This window comes from Serinus canaria, chromosome 3 (assembly GCF_022539315.1).
Source record: "Serinus canaria isolate serCan28SL12 chromosome 3, serCan2020, whole genome shotgun sequence".
NCBI classification, from domain to species: Eukaryota; Metazoa; Chordata; class Aves; order Passeriformes; family Fringillidae; genus Serinus; species Serinus canaria.
In genome coordinates, this window is record NC_066316.1 from 88933686 (window position 1) to 88959058 (window position 25373).

A 25373-nucleotide genomic window follows, 5' to 3' on the forward strand; every position below is an offset into this window, starting at 1 on the left:
GTCTCTAACCCCTGCTGCCTAGGCAGGGTCACTGAACTTTAGTTTTATGTCAGTGGCATTTGGCTGTAGAAAGGATTAAAGGCTGAGAAGTGGTGAGTCCAGGCGACAGTGCGGGAGATGGAGAGGGAAGGAATGAGAACAGGCACGACAGGAAAGCAGCAAAGCAGAGCCTGGGCTTTAGAAGGAGGACATCCCTCTTCCCAGTAGGCAGCAGCCAACGTGCAGGGCTGGATACCATGGGAAAGGTTCACAACAGAGAAACAGCCTCTGCAGAAACTGTTGGAAGATTTAGTCCTGATCCTCTGTGCCTCGTGTGGAGCATGATGTTGCAGCACTGAGAGCATTTCCCATGCCAGTAGGATTATAAAAGTGGAAGTCTGTCCTGGTAGGGAGTAGGTGAATGCAGATGGAGAAAGAGCAAAGAGCATGATAAAGAGAGATACTGTACAAATGAAAGGCAAAATTAGCGCAGGAGTGGGTTTCTTCTCTGAGTAAGCCTTGAAGGAAAAGGGAGCACTTTTCTCCTGAATCCCTTGTGGCAGAGCAGCTACCTCAGCCTCCCCAGGCACTTGGCTTCCCAGGCAAAACTTTTCATCCTTGCAAAACAAAATGCATCTCCCCCCACCCTTCGGTATGTGTGTGCTGGGAGTACACAGACGGGCTACTAACGCTTGCAGCCGTAAATAACTTGGAAGCCGCTTTTAAAAACCGCAGGTTAAAGGATGAGGGCTGCCATGACGCACACAGAGGCTGAGATCAGAGCAGCAGCTAAGAGGGGTCAGGAGAAACAATGAATCCCCTTGTTCTGAGTCATATTTATGAGTGCTCCATTGCACCTAAAGTTCATATTTATTGGCTAGGCCATGGGGTTTCCCTATTTGCTCATCTCTTAAAATAACACCCCTGGTTAAAATTTCCTATAAAACACAGAAATGCTACAGCAGGCAGAACTTGTCAACCCTGACAACTACATTATTTAAGTTTGTGGGTGGGGTACACCAAGCAAGAGCTGGTTTGTGTTTTGTACTGAATTATGAATTTTTTTCTATACAAAACACGACTGTAATAAAAGTAGAAAAGGAAAGATTTTGTAGCTCAGCTTTCCACTCGGAAATTTCCCAGTTATTAGGAGATGCTCCAAGTGGTGAATTTCGGTGTTTAGTTCCCAGCTCTTTTTGAGCAATTATCCTGGTGCAATAGATCAATAACCTGGCTTTATTAACCACTGCTATACCACTTAATATACATGTGGTACCTTACCAAAATGTGGTTCTACCTTTTTTCCCACTGTAATTCAAGGCAAACTGAAGCAAAAATTAGTAATGAGTCACAACCTAGAAAACTAACCAGGACAGCTAGTGCTGGTTCCTGATATGTATCTGTAGCTTTGACCAGTGACTTTGCAGAAGCAAAATTCCACATAATTCTCTTTTTCAAGGAGAATCAGGATGAGGAAGAAATTTGTACAACTGAAATTTTTACAAGGTTTATCTTTATCTGACTTAACAGTATTACTTATTCAGACTCCATGAGAAGGTCTTTTCCATCTTCGATGTTCTGTCTGCATATCCCTTTGTTGACTGGGTCAATTAAATTAAATTGTTGTTGTTTTATTTCCCAGGTATTTGACTGTAGTCAAGTTAATGAAGTTAAATTCACATGATCTGGTAAGGCTGTACCCCTATTCCAGAGTAATTATTGTAAATTAAGAGCAATTTGGCTAGGCATATCCATTTAAAACCTTTATTGTTTAAAAATGGAGGAGAAATACACATGGGGTATGCAGCTATAAGATACTGCAAAATAAATTAAAAACTTAATTTTATTGGACTTTTTCAATTGTGAATGGCATAATTTTTGGGTGTAGAGGTGTTAAATTCTGTTCTGACTAAGAAAATTCTGGTAAAAATATGTGTTCTGTTTTGTTCTAGGCCTTAGAAAAAGAAGGAGCAGGGAAACTGAATGAGCAGGGACTCTGATTTTGGAGCAGTGGCCTGATGGTATCTGGTGCCTAGAGCCATGGGGTTCTGGTGGCACAGTTTTCAAAAACAATAGCTGAGAAATTGAAAGAGTGGGAGAACAGTAGTGCGGATGACATCGCTGTGGGAGCAAGTCCAAGCCCAGTGTACAACCCCATAGCAGCTGTAGTCTTTGGGGTGGTGGAGATCCAGCAGGAACATAGCTCTGGGAAGGTTGTTCCCAAGATTAGCTCAGCTGGAATTCTTGTCAAAAACTACAAGTCACAACGTGCCAGTGATCCCAAAGGTTAATCTGCTGCTCCTGACCAGGTTACCTTGCTGCCTCATACATGAAAATTAAATGTATGCAAAGGTTTTGCAGTGAGTCAGTCCCACCCCAGCTGAATCAGAGAGTGAAATATCAGAGCAACCTAAGAGGAAAATCCTGAAGAGCCCCAGAGAGAGAATAAAAACAGTGTGCTTCTGTTTTCCAGTCCATAAAATGAGGATGGGCAAACACTCCTGCGTTCATTTTCTCTTCTGTGCATTGCCATTCTTTGAAGTTGCAGATGACTGTTACAGCTTTCTTCTTGTGTTTTACTCTGGCTGTGTGCTCTGTAAAATACTTTGCTTCTAAAAGTCTCACAACACCTTGCATTTCATCAGGGTGATCTCAAATGTTATTTTAGAAAGGGCTAGAAAGGCTCTTCTATAAGGGCAACAAGTTTGCTGTTCTTAAAACACGGTTTACATTTAATAATGAAAATGAGAAAGAGACACTGGAATTTAGGCACCAAAACTGAGATTTGTGTTCTGGTGCAATGAAGTGTGGCTAGCTTAGCTCTTGTTCTCAGAATATAGGTTTGTGTCTCTCCGAGTCATGTGTGCACGCAAATCAGTCTGTGTGCATGGCTTTGTGCATGTAATATACAAAGCATGTAAATCTATTCAGTTTTAGTCACTGGAATTTTTTCCCCCTTAAATCATAATATTCTTTCCCATCAATACTATGTGGCTTTAACAGCCCTGACCTTTCAAGCTGCCTGTTTGGACCAGTGTTTATCAGATGACCATTTGACCTCCTTGTTAATTGTACTTAATTACATCCTGTTGTAACATTTTGAAATAAGGAGGCGAGTTTATGGATCTGCTCCAAAGACCCGAAGACTAAAACGGCAGCAGAATTCAGTGGTATGAGGTGCTGAGTAATCTTGTAGTGAGGCTGACGAGAGCTGTGGTCTGTCCAGTCAATGGCAAAATGAGGTCCTTAAACCAGTCCTTTTCCATTTAGGATCATTGGTAATTCTGTGAATAAAATCACACTTTTTTTTTTTTGTTTGGAGAAGGGCTTCTCCCCTCTGACTAACAGCTTGGATGCTTCTTCAAATAGATCAAGAAAGGAGTGAGATATCAACAGTACTGCAAGGGCTGAAGTTCACATCGGATGATATAAAAGACAGTAGTCTCCACAAGTGATATCTCTGTTGTTTTCCAAAATTTCAGTTTCTTATGCTTCCATAGAATTGCCAGTTCCCACGACTTTTTTGAAACTTACATAATATTTGCTATGAGATTTTTCTGTGCATTGATGATTTATGAGCACATCTAAGGTTTCAATAAAGATCAGCAATTATCCCCTGCAGCTGCAGAAAAAAAAAAATGAAAACAAATAAACATCCAAAAAGAGCTGCAGTTCTTGAAAATGGTCAGTCTAAAGGCTCAGAAAGCAACTTCAAGCGCTTTTTATTTTACAATGCTTTTCATATAGTCGACGGCTTTTAAAACCATATCACTTCTCTTCTTACTAGTGATAAAATATATATATATGTGTGTGTGTGTGTTTGTGTCCTTTTCTATAGTTGCTGTTCCATAGCTTACTTTCCACAAATCTGTAGTAAACCTGATTTCCTAAAATACATTAAATAAAAAGGGAATAGAAGTTATAAAATTACCATTACCAGGTGTAAATCTAGTCCCAAAATTTTAAGGCAAAGCAAAAGAATACACCTTCAATTTTGTTGTATTATAACAGTGATCAATAGACTTCTTGCAGAAAGAAGTGTCATAAAAAATTTGGTGTTTTTAGTGGGTAATGGCACATCATTATGGTATGATTGTGATGGTTTATCATCCAGCATGAGTCAAATTCTAGATTAAAAAGATAAGTTACTTAGGGCTGTGCTGTGAGCTTTTTGGCTGATGAAGTACTCTGTGAACTGAACACTATTGTGTAAGCTAAAACTCTGTACTGTCTTTCATGTAGCAAAGGTTAAACCTATAGTTCAATTAAACACAATTGCTTTTACATAGTTAAATATTTTTTTTTGTACTGATTTAAATGACAAGCTTATGTGATTTAAAAAAACCCACAGAATTTGCTGGATGTCATAGTAAGATATTCAAAAGATCATAATTTTTAAATTCTCTTGGGTGTTAATAGAAAATATACCCGAACACAAACAGTTAAATATGACGACACTCAGGAAGGGCTGATTTATTTTTCAGAATTTTGAGAGTTAGTATAATGTGACACTATTGTGATATTACACAGTATTGTATATCACAGTAATTTAAAATTACATAGTATTTCAGAATAAAGTTTTTTTAGTTTCTTTAATTCTTTTATATTATATCCTATAGCTATCAACTACGGTTCTTCAAAAGATAATTTTTTTTCATCAATTCCTAAAGTATTGAATTAATAATCATGTTTAATGAGGGTTAATGAGGCTGTATATAATAATGAGATCACATTTACAAAGACAAACATTTTTAGATATATCAAATTTTTAATTTAAGTAAGTATATCTTAAATTTATTTATAATTTCATAAAATATAAGTACTTTTTTTTTCTATAGAAATAAAGATATGTGAAAATGCAAAATCCAGAGGTCATTGATAATGTGGAGTAAATTATAAGACACAGATCACAGAATATTCAGAGTTGAAAGGGACTCACAAGAATGAAGTGCAACTCTTAAGTGAATGGGCTATATGGGGATTGAACCCCCAGCCTTGGTCATACAAGCACCATGCTCTGCCAAGTGAGATAATCTTGAGGTCAATTAGTTCAAGTTCATGCTGCAATTCATTGGATCAGAACAAAGAGACTAATGTCATTAGGATTGACAGCATATTGCCACTGCTTTCATTGTCCAGCAGTTGTGTTCTGATTCCTCCATATTTGTAGGTATTCCTTATAAATGCAAAATACAAAAGATGTTCTTATTAGGATGTGTGTGTGCACAGGAGACCTTGTCTGAAAGGCGTCTGTCACTCAACTGGAACCAGTACACAGGAACACTCGTGAGCTGAAATCTTGGCTCCATGGGCACAACTACCAATCAAGTTGTGACCTGTTCATGCTGTGTTTACATTACCATCTGCTGCTGCACAGTAATGAAGCTTCTTTTATTAACATATCACTATATCATTAACATTTCATCATTATATCAGTGAGATTTACCACAAACTCCATTAAATCATGCTGCTTCTCCTTGTCTGCAGGTAGGGAGCATGTTTTCATCAAAATGGGAATGAAAGCATGTATCCAGAAGACGAGACTGTCATGCTTCCAGATAGACAAATGGGTTTTTTTACTTTTTAACCCTATCCCTAGAGATTAGAGCAGTTGCCACTTCTAAACTAGTGGAAACACAGGTTTAGCACAAGCGTGGGCAAAGGCTGATCAGCTGCTGCAAAATGCATGTGAAATATTCTTAGTGGTGTGCTACCAAAAAGGTTGCAGGTCAGGCTCCCACTCCCTGCTCATTCTTACCTTCTGCTCTGAAAGAAATACAAGTTTTCCTGGGGCACATCAGCTCAGCAGAGTACAAGCTCCAGGAGACCATCTTTGCTGTTCCACAGAAGTGTTACACCTATAGTGGGATTAACCTCTGCAATCAGCTTAGTTATTGTGTTTGTAACTGTGTGAGGAGTATGAGAAATGCAGTCCCAGGTGGAATAACACTGAAATGCAGAAATATCACAAGCATGTCCACAGTCCTGGGCCACCAGCTCCATGTGGCTGTGCCTGAGCCAGGAGCAGATGACCTCCTCAAATCCCCTCCAACCGCAGCCTCTCTGTGACTCTGTGACAGAGTAGCTACAGGGAAGGAGGACCTTACTCTTGTCTTATACATTGACATCAATCACTGGGTCTTTTTTGGACAGGAGTGATGATCTTGCATCAGACAATTGTTGGATGAACAGTATTGTGTGCTCAAAATGTCATACTTTCTAGTTTGGAAATTATTTCCCTGCTTATGTTATTTTGACCCTCCTGTGTCTCTCTCCCAAAAAAGTCTATCCAAAAGAGCCTGCTGTGTGGGATCACAACCTACTGTCACGTTACCTGGAGTTAATCTGAGCTCTTCACATTGTTTGTGAAGATTATTTTCCCTTTCCTTTGGCAGTACAGGTGTGATGTTGAATGGCCAATCCAGAGGTATTTTATTCACTAACTGTCAGTGAGTTTCTGCCCAGAAAGAGGATCAAAATGATCAATGATTTTGGTAAGTTCTAAACTCCTTTCAGAGAAAAAAACCCACTTTTTTTTTTCCCCTTCTTTTTGAGAGGACTTATTCCATATGGGCATGAAATTATCTCTGGGAGCATAAATCATGGTCAGATTGGACTGACAGAGCGACGGAGGAGAGGGTACATTCTGTATCCATATTAACAAGGTGTTAAAACCACAGCCACATCCCAAACTGGTTGTTAAACATCCCAAATTGCCATCTGAAAGTGCCATTTCTCACCATCCCAGGCCAGTCTCCTATCTGCTCTTCCTCCTCATCTTCCAGTGTGAGGGCCTGCCCCTACTCTGCTTCTGGCCCTGTTGCTCAGTTTCTCAGCACCACCACTTAGGCTCTCCTAGGTGGGTCCCTGGTGTTGGACAGCAGCAAGAGTGTGCAGGACAAACCTTCAAAACAAGAGCCAACAGATTATAAAAGATGAAGCTTGGTCTCCGTACATTTTTAATTTTAAGGTGATGAGTCAGTGTAGTGATAAGCCCAGTATACATTTGGGCAACAGAAGTATAAATCAGAGGACTTCTGATTTTATTTGAGCCAAGCTGACATAATAACTAAGTGCACAGCTGGTGAGCAGCTATTTTTTACAACTGTATTTATATCCTATCTATAATATAGTCTAGCAAATTTTTTTTATTTCTTATAGATAAAGAAGCCTTCTTCTGCTTTCTAAATGAGATGCTCTTGAGGGCTTACTTCCTTATCCTTGTTACAGCTGGACTGTTTTTATGGAATGTTTGGTCAGTGTTAATGGTATGGGTAATATTAAAATACTCAGATGTGAGCACAGAGTAAGCAGAAAATATTGCCTATCATCATATCCAGTTTAACGTTCAGACACAACTTCCATGGAAGCATTTCCAACAAATTCCACAGCAGAAAAGAGATGGAGTTTATCAGACAACATGGGTGAATGGTAAATGGTAGAGTGACTTGCCACCTCTGGCTGGAAGTGAGCAGAGGGTTAACATGAACAGCAACTAAGGAGATGTGAGAAGATAGAGTGCACTTTAATGTTTAGCTTTTCCTCCCCTGCCAGTTGCCCTATGATGATATATGCCCTTTCACCCTCCTCAGAAGTTATGTTCCATCTGTATACTTTTACAGTGTCAAAACAGTTATAACTTACACCTATTTTCTGACCATTGGATCCCAGAGGTATAACTTTTGTTTCTATTCAGTTGCAGCTGAATCCAAGAGGGATCTTTTTTTCTGTCATTTGTTAACCTTGAGGTTGTGTTGATCTGACATCCTGACTTTCACACACAGTCAGAAACCTGGCAATAATTGTTAGTTTTCTTTGTGATGATCTGTGATTATAGAAAAACAGAATTAAATGTGAGAAAAATGGAAGTCTATTGACAGATGGTATCAAAATTTACTGGCTTCGCCAAAGGTGAGGCAAAATAGACATCTTTGAAAACAGCAGGCAAAATTAGCAACCTGAAGTGGTGGTGGAGTAAGGATTAGCTAATTTATCTATGCATTAGCTCAGAACTACGTAATAGAGGGATTTTTGTGGAGTTCTTTCTTTCCAAGTAAAAATTTATTTATCACTGATGAAACTGAATGCAATCAGAAATCTAGTAGATTTAGATTAACACATGTATTTGTGATTGGAGCACCTTTGTAATACTGTGTGTCTTAACAAAGTAACCACAGGGTCCTTATTTATTAAAGATTAAATAGCACATACGTGCAGTTGTATCTTTTGTTGTGCTTTGTACTACAGCTGAGCAACTGGAGTGAAAGATTTGCATTTGTCAGGTTGAAAGATACAGTGCATTATACTGTCAAAACCATCAGAAAAATGAGATTTTGAGGAACCACATGGCCAACTATCTTTTGTGTTAGGATTGTGATAGTACCCAACCTTAGACTCTCAAAGTTCTGTTCACTTCTAAAACTCAATCTCTTTGTCTCCTCTTGTTTTGGCCGGGTTCAAGGCAGCATAAGAAAAGCAGGGTGTTGCTTTCCCACTTATTTTGTATCAACAACTGAAAGCCTTCCAGCATTTAATTATCTTTGGACCAGCTGCAGTGCAGCACTTGTTTTGACTTGTTGAGCAAGTGCATTTGACTTGGAAGAAGAGTAAATTGAATGAATAACACATGTTTAGCAATGAAATTTTTAACAAAACATTGTCTATTGAATGAAGACCAGCAATTTCATTAAACCTTCTGCTTCGCAGCATAATTTAATGTAAAGTAACAAGAAGGTATCATGGGTAATCTCACAGTGTCCAGAGCACCTGGGAGATTGTGTGTGAGAAAGCCAAGCCCAGTTATGCCTCTTTGATTGAGGCATTTCTTTAGGTATCTGCTTATAAAAGTTGCTGGCAGGCCCTGTAACATGGTTTCTGGGAACTCTTTCCTTCTCATGGTGAATGCTGGAAGCTTTTAACTATTAACTGAGTTCTAATTCTGAAAATAATTCATGAAAAAAAAGAAAGAAACTTATCCTTTTATATATTCACTTATATTCAACATGGGTATATACCTTTCATTATTTACCTGGGTACTGTCTATCACTTACTAAAGTGAAACATTTATTTGTAATTTACATTTATTTATAAATGTAAAACATTACATGCACATTTTGAGGGGATTAGAAAGTAGAAATCACATAATTTGAAAGTCCACCTTAATAATATTTTAGTGTTTATTTTGGAGTTTCTGAAATGTGCGTTTTGTTAATTGGCAAGGATCTATGAGATCTTATTGACTAAAATAACAAAAGAAATTAACATTTTAATAATAGAACAGCACTCTCAAAAAGTGTCATACTATGTCCTTGATTAAAATACATTCATACAGTCTAACTTTTTCTTTTTTTATAAAGTATGGGATTTTGAAATGCATTTCTTTGAGGGTTAAAGGAAAAAAACCCAATAAGTGAAATATTTATTTTGAAAAAAGACAGGCTGTCAGGCTGTTTTTGTGGGTTTGATTTTTTTCACTATGCTTTCTCTTTTCCTTCTTCCTTTAAATTACCATTGATGAAGGTTTTTTCATTGACTGCATTTTGATTTGAATTACTATGCAATTTATACAGTTCAATAAGTCTGTTCAATTATAGAAGGGATGTTCAACCACTAAAAATTTGGATTCAATAAGTATTTAATTTATTAAAACTGTCAATAATTGCACAGTATTTCATCAAACAATTTTCAAACTGCCTCTAATTTTGGTAAACAAAATAGGAAAATGTTGCTCATTGATGTCAATAACTGACCTGAAAATAAAGGATTTAGTGAAATAACTCTAAATTTACAGCAGTGTATCTAGCTTCTGCACATGACTGATCAAACTTTATTCTTTGTGTTTTGAAAAGAAAGTTTCATGTGAAAGTAATTTACATTGTTATTTCAAAACCACATCTGTAAATATATAATTACTTTAAATACAAACAATATAATAATAATAAACGCAGAGAAACTCAAATAAAAAGTACTGCAATAAATCAGTTTTAAGAAACAGAACTGTTGCAATGAAAAAAAATTCTCCAGACTTGCCCTTTCTAATTAAGCAAAATCCCCACTGATAAAGGAAACAGCTTTGCTCCAGTTGGAAGGGGATCTGAATGTAGATTAAGTTTCTGACAATGACTTTCGTGTCTAAGATAGGGTATGTGTGGAATGTAATTTTGAGGACTTCTATTTTCAACCTCTGCCTACATTTTTTATATATTGAGAAAGGCCTTTAGGATCATTGGATCCAAGTATTAAACATTCACTGACAAGTCCACCACTTTGAGGGCTTCATGCTGCTCCCTGTACCTGTCTTCAGCCTCAGGGAGCTGGAACCCAGAGAGCAACTGGCCCAGCTCTACTAAAGGCTGAGACAAAGAAGACATTAAGTACTGAAGCTTTTCCCTCATCCTTAATCACTGTATTTTCCCCCACATCCAATGGAATGGAGATTCTCCTTTGCACTCCATTTGTTGCTGATGTGTTTAAAATAAGCTTTTCATTGTGTTTTAAGGCCGTGCCCAGATTACATTACAGTTGGGCTTTGGCCCGTCTAATTTTCTCTCTGCATAACCTCATACATCCTTGGAGTCCTTCTGATTTCCTGCCCCTTCTTCCCAAGTGCAGGAACTCCCCTTTTTTTCTGATTTCCAGCCAAAGCTCTTTGTTCAGGCAGGTTGCTCCTCTTCCCCACTGGCTGGTCTTTTGGCACAGGGGGACAGCCTGCTCCTGGTTTTTCAGATCTCTCTCGTGAAGGATGTCCGTCCTTCCTGGACTCCTTTGTCCTTCAGGTCTGCCTCCCAAGGGACTCTGCCAACCAGCCTGCTAAACAGGCAAAAACCTGCCCTGAGGAAGTCCAGAGGAGCAATTCTGCTGACTCACTACCTTACTTCTTCAGAATGAAAAACTGCATTAAAACTGCATAATTCTGTGTTTGCTGTGCCCAAGAGGCCTCCAGCTATCACATCACCCACCAGTGATTCTCTGTTCATTAGCAGCATGTCCACCTTCCCTAGCTGAATCCCTCACCAGCTATGGGAGGGAGTTCTCTTCCACACATTCCAGGAACCTCCTAGACTGTTTTCTCTCTGCTGTGTTGTATTTCCAGCAGACAACTGGTAAATTGAAGTCTCCCATGAGAACAAGGGCTGGTGACTGGGAACATTTCATTTCCCTCTCCATCCTGGCTGGATGGTCTGTAACAGACTCCTACCAGGATAGCTGCCATTTGCCTTCCCTCTGACTCTTACCTATAAGCATTCAACCCAGCTGTCACCATAATTAAGTTCTAGGCAATCAAAACCATTTCCTAATATAGAGGGCTACCTCACTGCCTCTCCTTCCTTGCCTATCCCTTCTCCAGAGTTTATAGCCATCTTTAGCAGCCCTTCAGTTGTGCAAGACATCCCATCATGTTTCTGAGGTGACAGCTACTTCATCCTAAATGGAAGACATGCAGTGGGGAAGTTTTGTGGTTAAAACACTCAGCGGAATGATTATGGCAATGTAAATGGTAAATGTCTATTGTCAAATAATAAAAAGAAGTCAGGTGTGGGGAAAAAAAACCCATTTCATTCTCATTTTGGACCTGAACCCCTGCATTTCTTCTGTGGAATGGCTGAGGATGTCCCACTGCTGGGTTCCTGGCATCCTGGCAGTTGGGACACAGTCACTGAAATCAGCTGATAAGGATTGAGCTATCCTTTGAGCAAGGACTATCTACTGGAGCTGCAGCAGACCAGAGGGGAAATGTAAATAAACTCTTTTGTTCTGTTTACTGGCTGGTACAAGACAGTTGGCCCTTAACAAGCAGAATTGTCTCTCCACTGACCATATCAGGCAGCCTGCTCTGGTGTCCAAAGCAATGCTTTAAGGACAGGTGACTGTTTTTTTCAATTTCAATGTCTAACTCAAAATAGATTCCCTGAGTTAAGATCAGGATACTTACCATTCTAAAAAACAGATAAACCTAGTAAAGCAGTAGTGCTTAGAGAAGTAGAATCATAGTCTGCTGCTTTTTTTTTTTTTTTTAAATCACTACTTTAGGAAATTATTTTTCTTCATTCTTAGAATTTAAAAGTCCACCTGATTTAAAACCTTTTCTAGAAGGCTGTAATAATCCCCATTCAAAGGCCAATGAACAGGATGAAATGGCTGCCACTTACTTCAGTTTTAACTAGATATTACATTTTTAGGACTTCCAGGGTAAAAAAAAATGAAAGGCATGCTTTCCCAGATAAAGTGATTTTCTAAAGTTGGTATTCATTTTCTACAAGTTAAAAAACTTACAAAGCTTAAAAATATAAAAATATATATTTTAGAATCTGTAATCTAGTCTCTCTTCAACTGAGAATGACACTGTGATGAATGTCCTTAACTTCTCTCAGAAGCACTTCATTGAAATATTTACACCTAGCATAGCTGTTTTATTTATTTATTTTCTTTTTTAACCCTGTATGCTTCTCTAGAATAATTTTTCACCTTTCCACACACCCTACAAAACATTTGTTGCCCAAATTTATGAAAGGTGAGTCACTCCAAACAGTCTCATCTGTGATACTGGAATTTGAATGAGAGAGAGAAGAGCAAGAATGGGGTAAACAGCTATTTGATGTCTGTCTTTTCACAGTAGCACAATAGCTAATTCCTAGGGCCTCTGACCTTTCAGTGTCCTGTAACAGAGTACTTGCATTAATCTGTTGCTTATCTGTCACCTACCACATTTGATATTTCCAGTCTCTGCTTTCAATTATCAGTCATTAGAGGCAGCACTGAGTAATTTCAGGAGAAAATGCCTGGAACCTTTGACCTGTTTTGGTCAGATAACCACAAGTGTTCACTGTAGATAAACTATCATTTCATTATATTCAAGATGTAAATGAGTGTCGTTTGTAGTGTATCGGGCTTACTGTAAACTTTATCACCTTGGAGTGATTAAAACTGACTGGTTTACTTAGTACTTATGCAAAGAATTTAGAGTCAAACAGTGAAATTCAGTGAGATTAGTGCAAATGACCCTTTCTAGTTACACAGGTCTGTAAGACCCTCCATTTTGCCTTGGAACATAGATTTAGTAGTTAAAAAGTGACATTAATTTGATTAGTGAGGCTTCACTGTTTGTGAAGCCAGTTGGGACCCTGGGATGTTATATTGTAAAATCAGCTTATTACAACATGTCTTTCAGCATATCTTTGGTTAGTTATCCATTTGCCAAAGCAGCTTTCTCTTTGCCCATGTGTCACAGCCACACACCAACATCTCCAGGAAAAGTGAAGCCCATATCAGTGTGGAGCTAATGAAAGGGCACATCTAATAGTCCCTCATGCACTATGACCTAAACCCATTGCTAGCAGTTTTTATATTTTTAAAGCTCAGTCAACATAATCAGATATTTATAGCTGAATTTCTAAAATACTGATTGCTTGTTAAACATCTATGTAAGTGCTTTTGGTGTTTTTTAGTTGTTACTTTTTTCCTCTCATAAAATAAATAGTTTTGTTAATGCAAAACAGTGCATGATATTTTACTTTGGTGTTAAAGAAGACCTCTTTTCAAAAATACCATTTTTTCTGTAAATTTGACTTTTTTTTTCTTCTTAGAGTTGGACTTAGTGTTAATACAGTGTAAATGTTTCATCAGTTTGCCACATGGGTGGAAAATATCATTCTTTCCCATCTTACACACAGGTGTTTGTGATATTCCCCTGAGCCACGACTTGTCTGATGTAACTGTAGTGCTGCATATATTAACTTCAGGTGGTATAAAAATACCATTTTAAAAGTCAATGCTAAGAATCCTGACCAATGAGAGCAAAGGAAGATTTTTCTTTTCTTTTTTTTTTAATCAACATTGCCCCTAATATTCTACTTATTTTTTACTCAGAAAAATTATGTTCCTCCAGTGATTAAAAAATGCTTACTGTTTTTCTGGTCAACTGGTTTTTAGATGCTGTGATTTGTCCCTCAGAAATGCATTTTGGCAGATATACTGAGCAGGGCTGGAATGACATGAGAACATTCTGAAAGGACTGAATACTTGAAAATTTTAACCTGTGTTTTTCAGGCTGCCAGTGTTGAAAAGCTCTTGCCTGTGAAATAAAAATATTTGAGAAATGGTGCCTCCCTGCACATCATGCTATTTCAGCAGGACAAAAGACCTGACAGATACCCTACTGAGCATTCACAGTCTTGCCTGACAGGGCATTTATTAGATACAGAAGAGACCAAGATTTGTGTATTTTCAGTAATAAAATATTCATTATCATTAAATAGTATTTTACTTTTTTAACTTGGCTACCATTCTAACTATTGGTCATTACTGTAACATGACATGACCATTACTGGATTTTTTGCAGTCTGCTACATAACGCAAGGTTTTAATTTGTCTACATTCTGGATTCACTGCAGAATGGGACCTCCTTGGACTCGGGGAGTTTTTGCAGTGTTGTTCAGTGCCTGTTTCCTACAGCCCTTCACTCCTGCAGACTGTTGCTGCCCTGAAGTCCTGGCCTGCCTGCAAACGCTGTCTTGAATCAGAGAAATTTTGAACTTGTGTCCCTTTCAGATGACAGTGCTGCATCTTCCTTGGGTATATACATGGAAACACAGATAAGTGCTATCTGTGTGAGTTGTAACAATTAATTTGAGGCCCACCAGAGAATGGCTGTCACTGTTCTTTCAGCAGTTGTGAGTGATCCTGAGAGATCCCCACTGATACAGTTAAGGGTATTGTGGAGGCTTCTGTCCAAACTATAACATACAGGGAGACAACTGCTGTTTCTAAACTGATGTTACTAATTAGAAAGTACTTGGTAGAAACTAGACAAAAGGAGGCTTCAAACCCAAATAAAAATCAATCTGTCCAGTAGTAGTGGCATTTAAACCTTTCATTCAGCATCTAATTATTCGATATTTACTCATAGTGAGTAGTGCTTAGTTACCCATGCATGCTAGTAAATACTTGTTGAAAAAATACTATCCAGAGACAGCAGAAAGGTTTGCACTATACTAAGTCTGTGTTAAATATAGTTTTCATTTGAAGGTTATTGACATATGTGTTCCATGTCAGTTTTGAAATGCTCAGTTATAACCTCAGAAACTTGGAGCTGACTCTTTGTACTAGAGAAAACCCTCCCGGCTCAGTGCTTTTGCATATGCTAATCTCTGCCAAGCTCCTCTGAAATGAAAGGCTTTACATGGGTATTTAAAAAAAAAAGCAAACAACTCCCAACCCTTAAGTCAGATCTCTGTATATATCTCACGGTTTAGAAGCAGGCAGTGGAGCTGCTAAATAGACTGTATCCTGTTTCTCTTCAGTAGCAGCCCATCCATCTCCAGCTACAGAGCAGCCAGTTTACATGCTTCTGCTGCTTTTCTGCTTCGCTTTTTCTACCCAGTGTTCGATGGCAAACCCATGTAAGCCAAATATGCACTTGAGCCAAGTAAACCTCACAGTTAGCAGACAATTTTCCTTTTGTCAGCCAGGAGAAAGTTCATTTTCACTGAAGATAAAGTGTTCTTGTAGCCTATATATTTTATTCTTTTTGGTTCTTAAGGCAATACAGGCTTGTATGTAAAAAACCATAAAAGCTAATGAAAGCAAGGAGAGTTTGCAGTCTTGAAAAGGTGACGGGGAAGTACACTGTAAAGAACTAGTTACATGACCACAGGTGACTTAACTAGTAACTACTGCTCTGAAAATAGTGTTAAATGCTTTTTGTTCAATAGCTCCCACTTTAGTATGTCCATAACTATGCCCTTACATGGCAAGCCCAAAATGATTTTTTACCTTTTAGTGGATTCCTATTTTGTAAGACATCATATACATTATAATAATACAGATGTGTAGGTTTATACATAAAATTATATAATTTTATGTATATGCATGCAAACACATACACATTATGTAGGTAGAAAAAAATTTTTGGGAGGGATGTATACATAAGCATGTCAGTATAAATATTGTAATAATGTACACATTATTTATACATGTAACGTTTAGTAATGCAAATGTGTGCTTTTTCAGAACAGGCATTGTTCCTCCCTCAGATCTGAGGACTAAAATGCAGTAAAAGAGCTGCAGTTACAGGAGAGAGTGTTTAGGGAAGCTGAGTGCAGCCATAAATGTTTAGTTGGTTATCTAAACCAAATCCCAGCTCTGCCTTTTAGACTTTGTCCACCATAAATTAAACAAAGCACGTATGTCATGAGGCAGGTAGAACTTTCCAGAAGTGAGAAATTCTGTCTTCCCACGGAGCACAGCTTATTCATAGGTCAGTGATACACTGTACTCTGTGGAAGTGGAAACCATGGATCATTTTTCTTTCCACGTCCTTCTAATCTGAAGTATTAATCCCATAAGGCAATCCCTAGCCAGTACTATGGCCTGTAGTTTCCGCTGTCACATCAAAACATATATTCCATTGCAAAAGTTGCTCCTAACTCAGAATCAGAACTGCAGCAGACAATGGAAATAGACCCAAACCAGTTATAAATTAAAATCCTCAGGTTTGTTCCTCTTAAAATTCTGTAGAAACCTCAATCAAGTAATCATGAGGTTTGCTTTTTTATGTTAAATTGTGACCATGTCAGAAGCCATGGGAGCTGCACCTGCCCACCAAGAACAGGTTTGAGGGGACTTCTCAAGCCAGAATTGTACATCCCATGCTGCTGGGGTGCCAGAGCCACTTGGCCCTGACCCACAGTTCCTTCTTCTGACCACTGGAAAGATGACGTGTGTGCCAGTAGAGTACAACTTGTGCTAATTTATGTGACTTAACTGCTTCTTAACTATGTAGTTGTTGCAGTGCACTTTAGTACCACTTTTATTATGTTAAATGGAAATGAGTTGCATTCCTCTCATCAGCCTGGTTATTAGAGGCGATTAGTGTTTTTCAAAGTCATCTATAGTTCTGACATTGCTATTGCTGTGCTTATGGCTACACTGAAATCCTAAATCCTTTCGCAGCTTTAGTTTGTCCATATTTCTAGTTGCTTTACAACATGCCCCCTTTCAGCTTTTTTTGATATTCTTTCCACTCCAGCTTCTGGAATTTATATAAAAGCCACGGAGGTTTTTTTTTCCTTTTGAACTGAAGATACTGGGCTGGAGGAATTTCCTTTAACTGGAAGTATGTCTGGGCTTGTGGTTTTATTATTTGCACAGTTTTATATTGTCATGTTTGTTAACCCCCGAGCAGAGGGAACGCTCCGTTAATCATGGGAAATGAGCATTTATTTCACGTCTTTAATTGACATTTAATTCTTCTTCTCACAGTTGAAAGGGACAAGGACTTCTCCCACCACCGAAGGCACTACAAAGAATTCCGCTTTGACCTGACCCAGATCCCTCACGGAGAGGCAGTGACAGCCGCCGAGTTCCGCATATACAAAGATCGGAGCAACAGCCGCTTTGAGAATGAAACCATCCAGATTAGCATATATCAGATCATCAAGGAGTATCCCAACAGGTATCCCAGTCCTGCCATGGACTCATCACATAATGAATTCCACCCCATTTGCTTGTCTTAAGTAGGGAGGCAATAATCGATCATGTGTCCGCCTGAGAAGGCATCGTTGTTACCACTGTGGCTTTTGCCGTATTAATTCTTAGGCAACAACAGCAAGCACTGAACAAGAAAAAAAATTACCTTAAATGTAATTTATTCCAGGTTTATGTCCAAATTCACCAAATAATCTGCCCATGCACAGAGTGGGTGAGGGTTCACATTCTCAGCAAGCAAATGGAGGAGTCCCATGCACAATCTGTGTCTAGATTTGGGACTTACACCATTTGCTGACACTGAGGTACTGCAAGCCAAGATTCACTTAGCTCCTTAGAGGCAGAAAGATTGTCTATCTTTGATTATTTTGAAGAAGCATGGCTTTTTTGCTTGTTTGACAATTCTGCAGAAGGTAATTAAAAGATAAACTCATGCATTAAGATGACGTGCATACTTAACACATGCTGATCACTGTAACTGAAAACTAAAAAAAATCATAGAATCATCTAGGTTGGAAAATATCTTTGAGATGGAGTCCAACCATAAACATAACACTGCCAAATCTACCAATAAACCATGTCCCTAAGTGCCACATATGATGTTGCACATGAGCAAATCCCTGAATTTGAGTTTACAGAGCTCTGTGTATGACATGTTTCCGAGACTCTACAGGACGTCCGTAAATAAACAGATTTCACCAGGCAAAATAGATAAGTACCTGAAAATTATAATTGAAAACTACTATCAGTTCCAAGATGCTTCTGAAAAAGCTACATAGACCTAAAATATAGGGATTGAAATTAAATTAGTTTATGTATTTTCTCAGAAAAGGCAGGGGGAAGTTCTATTTTAAGATAAACAAAAACTCTCCTTCATCTTGGAACAGATTTCTATCCCAGGAAGGTTTGGCAAAACCAAAGAAAATGTCAGCTTAAACTTGCAGAGTATTTGGGAGGAAATAAAAGCCCCATCACAAGTTAGCTTGAAGGCTGGGCCAGAATTCAAATCTCTTTTCTGCCCACAGAATCTTGAGCTTTTACCCTCCAGGTCAGACCTCTGAACTCCAAGTTATAAAATATTTATGGCTATAAACAGGGATTCATTTTACACCAATGGAATCAACAGGAGGGAAAGCACTCATCCTTACAGAATACCTTTTGATTTCTTAGTAAATTTGGGGATGAGTAAAATAGTGTAGGGTTTTAATTTTTTTTCACCTCTATCTTCAGCTTCCCAAAAATTCTTCTGTCATAGGTTCTAGAAGAAAATTATTGGAGGAAGGGATGAAGCAGGGAGGAACAAATCACATCTTTTTAAAGAGCACAGGTCAAGGCTAAGGAGATGAAAGCTTTTCACCTGAGAACTCAGATTTTTTTAATGAATTAATGGGAAAAATTAGTTGTTCTAATACTTCTGATGTTTTGTTTTAAAGTTTTTGAATATTTTCACACTTGGTGGTTTGTATTCTATTTTAGAGAAAGCAAAGCTGTTTACCACTCAGATGAAAATCACAGTTATCATCTGACTTGTTCAAATGGCAACTGCCTCTGTGAAGGCATTAAAGAATGCTTTTGATTTCTTTCAATGCAGAAACAGAAATTTATAAATGCTTTATATTTGCATTTACAATTATAAAAGCCCCATGTCCTCTAATGGAAGCATGCTGCTGAAAGGAGGAACAGGCAATGACAAGCCGTGCATTTGATTTCACCAGTGGAACTACAGAAGCTTCAGATGTAGACTAAGTGTTTCTCTCCTGCTGTTGATTTTGACAGTTTCTGCCCCTATGTAGGGATCTTATAGGCAACTGCCTCAGTGGAACAGGACAGGAGAAGACCACAAGCTCTTCACTGTTCAAATTAGAAACAAGAAAATTTTTCCACAAGCCCCTTGCTGTCTCCAGGCAGAAGAGAGCCCAAGACGAGCTTCCAGGAATTTTTATTTTTCCAACAAACCCAAACCTTTTGGTTTTGGGCCCAGACTTCACTTGTGATTTTCTTGACTTTGTCACCTCAGGTTTATTCTACATATGTACATTAGGTTTCAGGTATAAAATTTTTAGAAGCTGCTACTACAGAATGTGAGAGGGAGAGAACTTTGAAGATGGGGAAGCACTGGAACATGCTGCCCACATAAGTTGTGAATGTCACATTCCTGGAAGGTTTCAAGGCCGGGCTGAATGGTGCTTTGAGCCACAGCTCCCAGTGTAAGTTGTCCCTGCCCATGGCATGGGGTTGGAACTTGATGATCTTTGAGAACCCTTCCAACCCAAACCTCTCTGATTCTGTGATTCTGTAATATCCCTCAGTCCTTACCAGAGGGATTCCACAGCAAAACTGCTCCTCCACCCTTTGCTTGGAGCAGGAAACACAGGTGTCTGACAGGACTCTGCAATCCCAAACACAGTCCTGCTGTGCTTTCAGGCAGGGAGTGCCCAGGGGCCAGGGTTTCCAAGTTGCATACTGAGGACTGTTCTGTAGTCTCAGGCATTCTACTGTCTCTATGGCAGCATGGCTACTGAAGTGTGTGTGTTTAATTCCCTCGGAGTTTGCTGAAGTTCCAGTTTTTATTTGGTCTAAGGAAATGTTCAACATGGCCCATAGCAGGCTGACTTCCTATGGAGCCCCACCATTGACTCCTACCCAAGTCTCTTCTCAAGACAAAAGTAAATATTGTCCAATTGATGCCAAATCTTTGTTCATGATTTGCTGGTAGCTAACCACTAATTCAAGTGAACTCTGAGCGCTCTTCCCACATTAGGGAATGCTCAAGTGGCAGTAAGATACAAAAGCTGGTTTCCAGAATGAGGTTAGAGGTAAAACAGCATTATTGGCACGGCCTATTACACTATTACAGATTATTTGGTCTGATCAGGACTGCTCTGGCTTTGAAGGAACATGTAGATGGCTTGTTCCACCTTTACTTCCTTAAGGGTCCCAGGAGATGTGGAGCTTCTTAGATGTTCTGCTTTAGCCTCTTTGTTGAAATTCTTAACTGTGGTAGCATTTCTTTTTTAGAAAACTGATCATTGGGGACCAGACTGAAATCACTAAACTTGAAGAGCCTCAGTAAAGGTGCAGCCAATCAGCTGCATTCTGCCTGAATGTATTCACTGTTGCATTTTGGGCTGTTTATGACATAATGCCTTGGGTTTTTATTACGTGTTGTGGGCTATATTTTAAATAGAAATACTTTTTAAAATTCAGCCAAAATTTGCAGCTGTTTTTCATTTTAAGTGTGATTGCGTAGAATAAAGGAGAATTTTAAAATTAAAAATGTCACAAAATACAATGCGAAGGTTGAACGAATGACATGAGCTAATGGGGGAACTCTGATCCCAGAGCTCCTGCTGCCCTCTCAGGGGTCAAGTTTTTACCCTGTATCTGTATCAATTGTGGAAGAAGTTGTTATTTTCCCTGAATTCTTTTCCCTGAGTTTTACAGACTTTGAATTTCTATAGTAACATGCTGTTATGCAGGCTAAATTATCAGTATTGGTCCAGATACATTTTCTCCATTCTTCCATGTGCTCTCAAGAATCAGTTCTGGTTTTCTCTAGGTAACCCCAACTCATTTTCGTTTTATTTGCTGAGCTAATGAGTAAAGCAATCTGTCTCTTTAAAGTTTATTACCCTAGCCAGATCACTGTACTTGCAGGGAGACAGACAAGTAATTGAAATATCAATACCAAAGACACTTTAGTTTGTGTTTTTGTTGCAGTACAAAGTAATAAAGTCACATTGAGGAAAAATTTGTCCCTCATAGGAATTTCTGGTCTGCAACATTAGTAGTGCCTTATTCTGATTTGGCATGGGAAATATTGTGATTATGAGAACATTTAGTATCAGACCTGAATTTGGAATGAAAAGACTCTGTATGAGAAACCAATTATGTATTCTAGGAGGAGAAAAGACAAGTGTGGAATTATATCACTGTGGTATTGTAGTATTTTATATTCCAAACACTTTTACAGTTTTCTATTAATTCTACTGAGTGATGCAAAAGTATTTCTAAATAAACATCTCAAAGACTATTACAGTTGGAACTTTTCAGGTTTAAAATTCTGATAAAACTGCTTATTAGAGAAAAAAAGTTGGCATTTAAGACTCCAGAGACTGCTATTTATGAGCTTGTGGTACGTTGTTCATTTGTTCAATGCTAGCATAGCAGGTCAGGCTCTTTTGAATTGTAAGATTTTCTTCATGTTAACTCCAGAGGGGAAATGTAGGTTTTCTCCTTGTGTGGTCATTAGCACAGTTATACTAGAATGGAAGTAGCAAAAGATTATCCTTTAACAGAAGGAAAAAAAAAAGCAGTTTGAAAAAAAAAGCCCTTACACTTCCCTTTTTTTTTAAATTACGTTCCTTTATATTTTCTGAGCTCTTTAACCCGATTTTGCAGAAATATCTCACACATAAGTAAACATATGCTTGTCATAGTTCACTTGGTCTTATTTTCTTCATTATTTAGCAACCACAGTTTCAAAAGGTGCACTTGATGCTTTTTTCAGTATCAGACCTTCTGGGAGCATTTACTGTGTTTAGATAAGACAGGAACTTTTAAGGTGTCTTTGTGATTAAGCACTGTAAGAATACAGTGACAAGACACTAGCAATTTTAAATCCACTTTTTCACACAAAGCCTGTTCTTCCTGGTTGTCTTTCCTCTTTTAAGCATGTATTCATTCTGTCTGTTAGGTGACAGTACAATTCCCAGATCTGTGTGAGCCAAGTCTGCCTGTAGCTGACTTGTATAGTAAAAAATTAGAATAAAACATTTTTCTTGTATCTTACTGTTTTGACTACTCTCTATGGCATAAAAAAATAGGTTTCTATAACTATAGATTTCAGTTTACAAGGTTAAATGGTGAAAACAGTTTTTAATAAGCCATGCTGCTTTGTAGAAGCGTGTAAAATGAAACTGATGAGAGTTAAATATCTTGGGTTTAGTCTGGTCATTGTAGTAAATTACTTGTAATACAGACGATGATCTGGAACCAATTGTGTCACGAGATACGTGGAAACAGAATAAATAAATGACCCATGCTCAAAATTTAGTAACACAATTATACTAACTTCCCTGAGCAGCCCTTCTGAATTACTGGAAGATTTCATGGGAACAAATTTGAAAATATACCAGGGAACTGAGGGTTAAAATGTAATAATTATATTATTGAATAGATATGTAATTTCTGCTTTGATGTGCAGACTTATTTTCTAAACATCTGTAGTAATAGGAAACGGTCTGAACTGCCATCTATTCATGTTTTGTCATAGGATACAGCTGCTGTCATATGTTATTAACAACAGATCTTTTTAGCAATGCTATACCTCTGAGTTTTAGTTGAAACTGGGAAGTGATTTTAACATTTTTTGTCTTTTATGCTGAAAAGTTTATAAAAGTGAATCTTCCTGAGGCATTCTAATGTTGAAAGATGAATTTTTTTATACATGGCCCCAATTATGTTGTTTGTGTAGTTATATCAGGAAGTTGTATTTTTCAGATTTTCCAGAGCTATCATTTCTACATGCTGAAACTCAATTCAGAAAGGCCTCTTAGGGGAAATACCTGTATTATACTTGCCAACTACCTGTCACCTACATCACATGCTGTACTATGTCATAATGAGGATATGTCAAAGGATTATTAATTTGGATTCCAAGAAGTTATTGTCAGCAAGAAAATTAGGAACAAAACCAATAATATTTGAATGCCTTAACTCTCTATTTTCTTTAACTTAGGGATGCAGACTTGTTCCTGTTGGACACAAGAAAGGCTCAAGCTTCTGATGTGGGCTGGTTTGTGTTTGACATCACTGTGACCAGCAATCACTGGGTGATTAATCCACAGAACAACCTGGGCTTGCAACTCTGCGCTGAAACTGGGGACGGTAAGGTCCAAACTACAGATCCCAATGCCTTCTGTGCTCTTGTCAAACCTTCCTGGGACTTTTTTCTGGATGGCTGTTTTTTAACTTGACTGGGTGGCAATTCACTGAGAGTTTATAAGCAAATACACCACTCCTATCCTGCTGTTGATGTGGTCTGCAAATTTTCTATTATTTTCTATTCTTTAGAATATTGCAATTAGAAAACTAACTGAATCAAGTGAAATTGGGTTCAGGATAAAAGCTCCTACATACAAAATTAAGATCCCTTTTAATGTTCTACCACTGATGATTACATTCAGGAAAGTCAGACAGATTTGCAGAACTTCTTGGGCTGAAGCATAGAAAAAGTTATAAAATAATCCTCAGAGCCATTCAGAAAATATAGCATCTGTTGATACTGATGTTGAAGAAACGTTAACAATAGGGTAATGTGGAAATTAGTTTTCTTTAATTTGAAAAAAAAATTATTATATTTTTTATCTTGAAATGGGTTAAAATTTTGAAATTTTAAAACTTTGGTTAGTTGAAAATTAGAAAAGACCACATCAAAACTGAAGTTTTGAGCTGTGGGGGTTTTTAGCACAAATTTACTGGGCTACTGCATTGTTCATAGTTATGCTCTTCATTAAATTTGAAAATGCATCTCAATGCAAAACAGTATTTTTAGAAGAAATGTTCTTTACTTAGACTTCTTTAGAAACTAATAAAAAGAGACTTATATACTGTTTTTTCTGTGATGGTTCACTTAATCCATACCACTTTACAAGCAAACTCAGATTTAACTCTTTTTGTCAAAAAGCTTTTTATGTCAGAGGTCAAGGGATCTATGATGCCAGTTAATCTAAACCTTAGCTGACATAATATTAATGAGTAGCAGAAGAAACCCCGGTGTTAGGATTAATATTTTTTTCTTCTTTGTTCTGGCTACATTTTCTCATAGGTTTTGATCTAAATTCTCCCTCAGGCTCAGCTGGGCTGTGAACAAAGCATCTCATACTTTTTCAGCAAGTGCCCTGGCTGCTGGAGAGTTATGCAAAAACTGTCCTTTAGGCAGGATGCTTCAGAGGAGAGCTGGCAGGCTTGCACCAGAGCTCATGGCCATTCCATCTAATGTTACCTTACAGCCAGAGTACAGCCAGTGGACAAGGGGGGCACCAGTGCAGAGCAGGCCAGGCTGCTGCCTTCACCCAGCCTCCAAAGGCTCCACTCCTGAGCCTGGACTGCGTGGGGAGCACATCTCTCAGGCAGCCTGGTTTAGTCAGGCCATTTTAAAGCTCTTACAGTTCTGGGGAGGTGACACCTCCATCAGGAATCCAAATTAGGTGGGCTGGCTTCTGGCCAGCTTTCCTGCTCCAGAATAAACTCCATCCTTGACTTTTTTTTTTTTTTTTCCCAGCAGATTGAACACAGAAATTTTGTTGAAAATTAAATATCCATGAAAGGCATTCATTAAGAAACCCTGCAACCAGCAATTTGTTGGTTCTAGCCTCAAAATTACATCCGTTTGGTAAACTACAGGAAAGTTTGCATGGGTAAAAGGAAACCTTTAGGTTGATACACTGAAGAAATTGTAAAAGAATAGCTCATGTAAATATTTCCCCTGTCCTACTCCCAAGATCGGAAAGGTGATAGATAATTTTCTATTTTAAATTCCAAAGCCACAAACAGCTTTACCTTTTGCTCCTTACTTATTTGACTTATTAAAGAATTTGCCTTTTCCCTCACTTTCTGTTCCCTTTTTCACTTTATTTGTACAAGGAGTCCACTTCTAGGGACTAAAGTTTTCAAAACTATAGGATAGACCTATGCTACACTGCTTCAGTTTAGCACAAGCAAAATCATCCTTTCATGCTCTTACAATTTTGCTCTTAAGGCTTTGATTATTTTTATTGGGTTGCTGTTACTTCTGGAAGCTATTAGAAACACCAGCAGTTGAATGACACGTTTGTGTGCAGATGGAACATGAATTTTTATACGACTCAGTGTGTAGCGGGCTCGGTTCGTAACCCAGAGGACCCCAC

General features: G+C 38.2%; 1 protein-coding gene across 3 annotated transcripts in view; it reads left to right on the forward strand.

Annotated features, from left to right (window-relative positions):
- The window catches only part of BMP5 (bone morphogenetic protein 5), a 61406-nt gene that overhangs the window by 11803 nt on the left and 24230 nt on the right, over positions 1 to 25373 (forward strand). For all 3 annotated transcript variants that reach the window (XM_030236489.2, XM_009094511.4, XM_018919685.3), the window contains 2 exons: positions 17239 to 17431; positions 23204 to 23352. In XM_030236489.2, the coding sequence (XP_030092349.1) occupies positions 17239 to 17431; positions 23204 to 23352 (342 nt within the window). The remainder of the gene's footprint in view (positions 1 to 17238; positions 17432 to 23203; positions 23353 to 25373) is intronic.